General features: G+C 38.4%; 1 protein-coding gene across 1 annotated transcript; it reads right to left on the bottom strand.

The window, feature by feature from the left end:
* Window positions 1-2,089: 2,089 nt before the first annotated feature.
* LOC114460043 (kelch-like protein 10) lies at window positions 2,090-8,281 on the bottom strand (the record flags this gene model as incomplete). The annotated part of the gene is made up of 4 exons (XM_028442076.1): window positions 8,099-8,281; window positions 7,263-7,364; window positions 2,918-3,118; window positions 2,090-2,752 (listed from the first exon to the last, which is right to left on the bottom strand). Coding segments are annotated over exons 1-4 (1,149 nt in total), but the record flags the coding sequence as incomplete, so codon positions are not given.
* Window positions 8,282-8,711: the final 430 nt, after the last annotated feature.

Raw genomic sequence — 8,711 nt, 5'->3', positions numbered from 1 at the left:
CTATATCTATAAAATAAAAAATCTATGACTGCAGGTGACAGAACACATTTTTGCGGAGGTACGTCTTTTAAATTAACGCATGCCTCGAGATGCGTTCAAAGTCCCTGGAAAACCCAGAAATTTGTAAAATATCCCCACACAGCCCTGACACCACATGAAAAACAAAAGAGGACATGTCTAAAACCAGACGTATGGTCACCATACATGTCATCATTATTTAATAATGAATAGAAAAAATAATAAAATAATAAATGCAGTGTGATAGTTTGGTCACATGGGAGAGATTTATTAAGTTTTATTATTATTAATATATTTACTTTTGGTATTGTTTACCATATTTGCATTGAAAAAGGAACCTTGGGGTGAAATATTAATTAGAACATATTTTCAAATTAATATCAAAATAATAATGACTCACTGGAACACATCTGTAACCTTTGCACACCCAGAAACACAATATATTATGACTGTAAATATCATGTCTGCTATTAAAAACTGTATATTACAATAATTAGCATATTAGCACACACTTATCTATAATAGAGCTTTTCATCTGTAAACCCTTCTTAGAAACCAATGATCACACAATGTGTTGCCTGTTATCTCACGCTACGAGGTGACTATTGTTGGAATTGACCTTGTAAAAATAAAGTTTCATTGAATTAATATGTGACCTTTGACAAATAAACAGTGGTTGCAAAAATCAAACTACTTATGTGTAACTCTATTGTAGTCCAGTCATCACATTTATAAACTATCTTAGTCATCTAGGATCTGTGCACCCTCAGAAAATCAGCTGCTCACATTATTTTGACCTGAAATGATCTGATTTTCCACCGTTTGTAATTCTTCTCCAGTCTGCATTGACTCCTCCCACCAGAGCATCATGTTTAAGGGAAGAAGAAAATGACCTTAGGTCTCACATGTTAGATGGCACTTAAACTGAGACATATTTGAATACTTTACATTGTAGTGTTGCACAAATGTTTGATCATTTTGTTTTTGCCTTCTTCACGTGACAAATCACAGCACTTTATACAGCAGCATATTATGTGTTTTGTTCATTGCTGTTGGTTTTGCTTTAAAAAAGTCTTAAATTGTCTTAAATTTGACATAAAAAGTGTGCAGCAACCACTGTTTCTGGTGTACGGTTCATACTGTTAATAAATATTGATGGTACTCATACTCCTGGTTGTGATTCTGATAAGATGTTTATTCTAAGAACAAAAACTGGTTTAAAAATTTTGGTTTTAGTTTTAATATAGATTGAGGTTTATTTCAACATGAGTCAACTTGTATCAAGAAACAGCCGAATCATTTTTCATTAATACTGAGTCATTTTTTACTTAGATTAGTTGTTTTCTTCTTGTTCCGAAGCTTTCATTTGCATAAATTAAAAAAGCAAAAGTTTTTTAACAAGAATTATTTGTTTATATTCAGTATATTTAACTTGTTATTGTGTTGTAGGAAGTTTGATTTCGAGTAATTTAATCTAAAAATCATCCAATTCTGCTTATTTTAACCCTTTAGAATACGTATCTTGCTAACCACGACATTAATTCTAATTAAATTCAGTACATCTACACGTCTGCTATATGTTGTCACCACTAAAATGTAGTATTTTTTTTCTAGATCATCACCAACTCAGGTTGATCCAGGCTGATTAAAACCATCCCATCTGAGCTGAGACATGAACTGATTCATTTATTCACACATTAGTTCTTCTAATGTCTTTAAACACTTTTATTGATACACAGACCTGGTCAGAGCAGGTTACACTCACAGTTAGGATCATGGAAAATAACATTTGCTCCATCTCAGTATCTAGTTTAGACTTTTTTTAGAACTGTGTCCTGGGTATGATGGGTTCACGAGGGGAACAGTACTCAGCCATGTTGGGAAGTCCAGAAATCACACAGCATTTCACCCAATCATTGTGGTCCATGCCAGAAAATACCACAGACCAAGTATTTGTAGTGTAGTCATAGCACTCAACAATTTTTCCAGTCCGACAAGAGACAACAAAGATCTGCTTGTTCATCACTGCAATGTCAAAGTATCTGTGTCTGTGGACCATTTCAGGGACATCGTACCAGGTGTTGGTCACTGGGTCGTAAGCCTCAGCAGACCTCAGATCTCTGAACCCATCTCTGCCTCCAACTGCAAAAATGTGGCCCATATATGCAACGACCCCAAGGTCACACCGAGGTGTTCCCATAGGAGTGATCAGTGTCCACTGGTTGGTGTCTGGGTTGTAATACTCAGCAGTATTCAGTACTCTATTACTCCGTCCTCCACATATGTAAATCTTGTTGTTCAGTGTGGTGCAGCTGGCCCTGATCCTCTCTTCATTCATTGATGCAATGAACGTCCACTGGTTGATGTCGGGCTGGTAGCGTTCAGCAGTTCTTAGTGAGGTACCATCATCCCTGTAGCCTCCCATAGCGTAGATGCATCCCTTTAGCACGGTAACACTCACAAAGCTCCGTGACTCCTGCATTGGTGACATTTCCTGCCAAGTGTGTGTGACTAGGTTAAACCTCCACACTCTGTTGGAGGGGTCGGTCCATCTTAAAACACCACCCACAATGTAGAAGCATCTACCAAGGAAGACAGTGCTGTAGAATAGTAAGTGAGCCATGGTATCCTCCAGACTGGGATGAGTGTGAACTGTGATCCAGCTGTTAGTTCTGTAGTCAAAGGCCTCTATGGTCTTAGAATATATTCTAAACATCAGTAAGACGGCGTTTGGCAAGCGACGGCAAAACAAGGTGTTGTTGATCCCAGACTCAGAGCAGAGTAACGAAGGTTGAGACATGACTTTAAGGGTATCAGAGACCAAGAGGTGGGACTCAGGGTTTGTTTTTACCACATCATTGTTAAGCACATTGTCTGTGATGTAACTTTTGTCCATCAGCCCCAGTCGTACTTTTGGTAACAGAGTAGAAATGGCTCCCTGTCGTTCCTCAGGCATGTGGTTTATCCATCTTAAAATACTTTGATAAACAGTGATCTCCTGGGTCACAGTAAGGTCATCCTGATCCAGGATATCAGCCAGCTCCTGCTCCGCAAGCTGCAAAAACTCTTCACAGAGTGAAACCTCCTCAAAATTCTCACAGATAAAGTGAAAGGCCTCATCCTTCAGTTGAAACAAAATGGGAATATAATAGGCATTTGCAAATTGCCACAACCCAATGCAGTTTTCTTGGCAGAGATGATCCTTAATGACATCAAAGCATGTTTGTTCCAGACTCTTTACATTGAACTGATGCACTTCCATCATTAGATCAAAATTATTGCTGTTGTCAGAGATAGAATAAGTAAAGTCACTGAGTCCAAGGAGTTTGTGAAATGTTCTGACAATGAAGATCATGTGAAGATGAAAGCATTTTAGAACTTCAAAGATGAAAGCATTTTAGAGCCTAAAGCTTTCATTTCTTCCAAACAGAATGTTGCCATAGTTACCAGCAAAAGAGCTTTTGCTGAGTGTTGTTAAGTTGACAATTTGTTATATTCTTCAGTAATTTTGTTATATTTTAGTTTTAGTGCATGTAATATAGTTCACATACATAATATTGTTGTTTCATGTTTTCAGCATTTCTGATTGATGTTTTATAATAAAATACAAACATAGGTTTAATATTTGAGTCTCTGTTTCTCCAGTGATAGGCAGAGGTTCTGGACACTGGACTAACTAGGGCGTCTGTGCCCCAGCACGTTTGACACCTATAGTCTGGATTGTTTACCTATTCTCAGTGAAATTGTGCTGTTCCTGTACCTGGTTACAGAACACTTTGTTGGCATAGTACCGACCTTCCCTTCAAGACAATGATAACAACACATAGTCTCTGATTTTCCAAGTTTGCAGAAAACGGGAAAACAAAAAAATAACTTCCTGAGAACTATTTACACAGTTTTGCCAGATTTTCCCAATAAAAGGGATGTTAAATGTTAAAGGTGATAAATATACTTCCTGCACTAAGTAACCTCACAAGTTCATTACTTTGCACTTGATCTGGTGACATGTTGGTAACCACGGTGATGTGGTTGAGTGAGAGCGCACAGAGCTTCTTGATCAGCTTCTGAACGTGTGCACTGGGCCAGTGGTTTTCTTCTGTAATCAGCCATTGAATAGAGCAAGTTTTACACAAATCACCAGTTTCAGAGCAAAAAGCTGAGAAAAACAGGCTTTTTCTAAAAAAATATCTCTCAGTGACTTTAAAGAAATTTCTTTTGCTTAATTGAAAATTATAACATCTGAACATTGGTATCCTTTGGCTTTTATTTATCAAAAAAACAACATTTGGCTCCAAAACTAAGCCCATTTATTGCAATTTAACCATGTAGTGTTAAAAAGTGCCAGTTAAGTCAACTAACTTACTACTAACAAATATTAAATAATTTCTAGGGTGAGCCTATTTGCTATGGTAACCTAGAAACCTGTGTGTGTATGTGTTTGACAAACACTGGAATTATGTTTTTAGCAGCTGAGAAAATTAAGTTATATCAGGCTTAATAAAGTATTTCTATTCTATATCAAAATATTGTGCTGCTGACATTATTAGAATTGTCACAGTGATGATCAGAGACCAGAGAGTGTTTAAAGTCCACAACACTTCAGAGCACAGGCACTGAGACGTACCACAATATTTAATGCTACAATTTCTCTAATTTAATCCCATTTTTCTCAAATGTAAAGTTTTTAAGGCCTTAGATTTGGTTACATCACATTTAATACTTTACCTTTTTAAGGATTTAAAGACCATCTACCCTGGTTTGTGTGTGCACGTGTGCAGTGCTTGATTCTGATCACACCTCTTACGTCTCCTCCGCTGGTGGAGTACGAGGCTCTACAGGCTGCTGGGTGTAGCCGCTGTAGCAATCTGAAGCTAGAGTTGCCGCATCTATCGGACTATAACTGTTTGATTTACATAAATCTAAGATTACCTGATGGTCGTGTACTATTTTAGAGTAATTATGCTGCAGGTTCACTGATAAATTATTAGAACTGACTGAGTTATCTGCTGTTTTATATCCATGCTAATGCTAACCTCTGCAGCTGACAGACACACAGCCAAATACACATGCATATGTCAATATATCAAGGCTGGAAAACTTCCGCGTTCATTTTAATTTATAGTCCAGTTAATTTATGTATTTATTGATAAACGGCCCAGGTCTAAATTAGCGCTACATTACCTTGTTTCAGCGACACTTGTATAAACAGCATGTGGATGCTTTTGGTTCAGATGCTGCATCATTGAAGTCGTACTGCTGTGGTATGACAGGTATTGTTTACAGTAAACACATGATTGCACCTTGTTTTCTTCATTTTTGAGGATGTAATGATCCCAGACTTTAGACGTTCTCTGTCGTTTACTCTCCGCCATGGCGCTAAACTAAATGCAGAATGTTTGTCACGCATTTATGACGTGCTAGCGGTGCGTGGTTCCTGCGCGTATAGTGCGCGTCATATAGGAATGAAACAATGCTTCGATGCATAATTTTTGCCTCGAGGAATTTTTGTAATCGAGTTAATCGAGTAACTCTATGAATTGTTTCAGCCCTAGTTCAAAGTGACCAAAAATGATGAAAAAGGTGGTGAAATGAGTTGTAGAAAAAGGATAAAAATAGCAAAAATGGGCTGAAATTGTTCAGAAAATATTCTTAGTTTCTTGAAGGTATCTGGTGAACTCCTCACAGTGTCCCATGACCCCAAATGGGGTTTTGACCCCAAGGTTGAGAACCCTTGCTTATTATCCAAAGCAGTGAACTCCACAAGCCTGTAAACATTAATTTAAAAAATAATTAATGTTTTCTCTTTCCTTTTTACTTGCTCTTGCGGGCCGAAATGGATGTTCTAAAGGGCCAGATTTGGCCCCCAGGACTGGAGTCTGTAATGGCCACTTTTCCTGCTGAAAGGTCCACCATTGCACTTTTACTACAGGAAGGACGTGAACACGCATCTACTTTAGTAAAAAGATCTCTGATTGGCTGGAAAGTAGTGTCTCGCCCCTTGCTTTTCTAAAGCTCAGATACAGAGCCATGAGAGAGAGCAGAGGTCCATCCTAACCTTTGATGACAATGTCATCAAAGGTTAGGTTGGATTTATGACCAAATTAAGTAACAAAAAAGTACATACTGCAGCTTTAAGTTTATGTTTTTTAAACCTGCTGGAAGTGTGTTAATTGGGTGACTTCTGATTTATTTTAGTTTTCATTTAATTTCTGATTGTCAATGTTGTGAATGGGTGAGTTTTTGTATATTTAGTTAAAACATTGTGCTGACCTAATAGTTTCTCTGTGTTAGCAGGTGAGGATGGAGGACAATTACACAGTCAGATTCATGAAGCTGTCTGCTGACTTCAACAGTGGAGTAAAAGTCAAGATCAGAGAGTTTGTGCACTGCAAATAAGAGGTAGCTAAAAACAAGATAAAATACCAGCATTTTAAGATAAAAATACTTAAAACTAGTCAAATTATCTGTCCATGCAGCGAGTTAATTTTACTTGGTAAGAAATCTTAAGATAAGATATTAAAATCTTGTAACAAGCATCACAAAATAAGTACTCCCAAGACTTATTTTAAGCTCAAAATTATTTATTTTTAGATTCAACTATAAGGAAAATATACTTATTATAAGTCTATCAACTTTTGTTTATAGTTAACAATACTTAAAATAAGTGGAAAGTATCCTGAAACAAGACAATATATCATAAAATGAACCAAAATGTATCCTAAAACTAGCTCTAAAAATCTGAAACCAGTGCTTGTTTTAAGGATATACATCATACTGAAATCAAAACCAGAAAAGTAATATGAAAACATCAGAATTTATTATTTGCGATTCCCCCAAATATTTGTACAGTTCTGACTCATTTACACCCAAACATGTCCTAACCTACGGGTGTTCACACTTCAAGGGTTGCTGCACATGTGCAAACTGGCCAAGCATGTATTTCAGAAATTAGGAATTACAAAAGAGCCTTTTTAACAGTATAAAACATGAACTGGTCTTAGCAGTGCCTTTGAAAATATCTACTTGCTATCAAACTATTTTTCAAAAAATGATTTCCATTCAGCCAGTGCTTTCTTATATGCAGAAGTGGCATCTCGCTCATGGATGACATCACGGATTACCTCAGTCTGGATGACAGAGAGGACTGTTGCAAGACATTTCGGATATGTCAGGTGTAAAGTGTAGTAATATGCCATTAGCACCAACATTCCATCAGAAAAGTCCTCTTTCGGAAGGTTGCTCACGGGTATGTTTCCCACAGCAACAATGCAGGTTGTACCATCGAACAGCAGCACCGGGGAGGACAGAGGCCGCTTCTCCAGGTACAGAGCAGGGTCCTCGTGTGGCTAGAATAAAGCACAAAGGACAATAATGAATACTTTACATTTAGAAGTGCATCAGAAAACTGGAGTACATCACAGTAATAACACCCCACATCTCAGTACAGAAAATTGCACTTTACGAATCGCAAAGATATTGTGCAGCACAACAAGCTCCCAGGCCGACTATAAAGGACCTGAGCTTGGAATGAAAGAAAGATTGAAAGAATACATTAAAGAAAGTTTGGAGATATATATACATGGCCTTACCATTTGCATCATCTGGGGATGTTTGAGTAGCTGTCACAAATCTGGGTGAGGAGCCAGGGGCTGATGAGGATGGGATTACACTGCAGGACCTCTTCGGTGGGATCACTTTCTCTGAGGAAAATATTTAAAAACATACCTTTATAGTATGAATGTCAATGTAATGTTGGAATGCAATTATAATTTAAGATAAATATGCACCAGAACTTTGGCTGTCCTCACTGAGGTCATCCGGGCTCTCAAGAAGTACAGTGCTATCATTGGAGCCAGTAATTTCGCCACTCGTGTCATCTTCTGTCCCATTGTCAGTATTGTCTGAGTCAAACAGAGTCTTCTTTGCCTTGCCTCGTTGCGGAATGGAACCTTGCCTCTTCCTTGGAGACCTCACATTCTGAAGTCGCTTGTACATTTTAGCGTAGACAGTCACCTATGGTAATAAAATATAAGATTGACAATTTTGCAAGTTTATCTTTCTATGGAATATAAATACTCACATATGACATGTGCGGGTCAGGATCACGCAACATTGGATAATACTCTACAATCTTCTGTGACATTGCTCTCATTTCAAGTTTGGAAGGGTATTTCGCTTCGTTCCCCATAGGACTGGCACGCAAGATTGCAAGCATGCTGGTGATGGTGTTGCGAACAAGTCTACAAATAAGCTCCTTAGACATGTTAAAGCCTTCAATATTGATGCAAGATGGCGCCGCGGATGGCTGCTGTGGTGTGTTGGTGCGCACTTTTTTGTCTTGTTTTTGTTGTAAAATCCGCAACTGGCTTCTCTTATTCAAGAGAAGAGCTCTTGAATGTCAGGGCAACAACCCCGAGAGATTTATTCCCCACTTTCATCGCTTCCTCTGTGGATTTACTGGACATTTTACTCAAAGGTGCGCTCACCTTTGCTCACGCAGTGAAGCGCCGGAGGAGAGGAAAAAGAGCCGGTGCGCTTGTGCGCCTCCGCCAGCGCGGCCGACGCACACCGTTACCGGGGATATTCCTCTCTAACGTGCGCTCACTGTGTAACAAAGTGGACGAACTCCAGCTGCTGTTGGGTAGAAACAGAGACTTCTCCTCATCTTCTGTTCTGTGCTTCACGGAAACGTG

This window comes from Gouania willdenowi, unplaced genomic scaffold (assembly GCF_900634775.1).
Source record: "Gouania willdenowi unplaced genomic scaffold, fGouWil2.1 scaffold_381_arrow_ctg1, whole genome shotgun sequence".
Lineage (NCBI taxonomy): Eukaryota > Metazoa > Chordata > Actinopteri > Blenniiformes > Gobiesocidae > Gouania > Gouania willdenowi.
The sequence above is the reverse complement of the archived record's forward strand: the minus strand, read 5'-3'. Positions and strand labels throughout refer to the sequence as shown.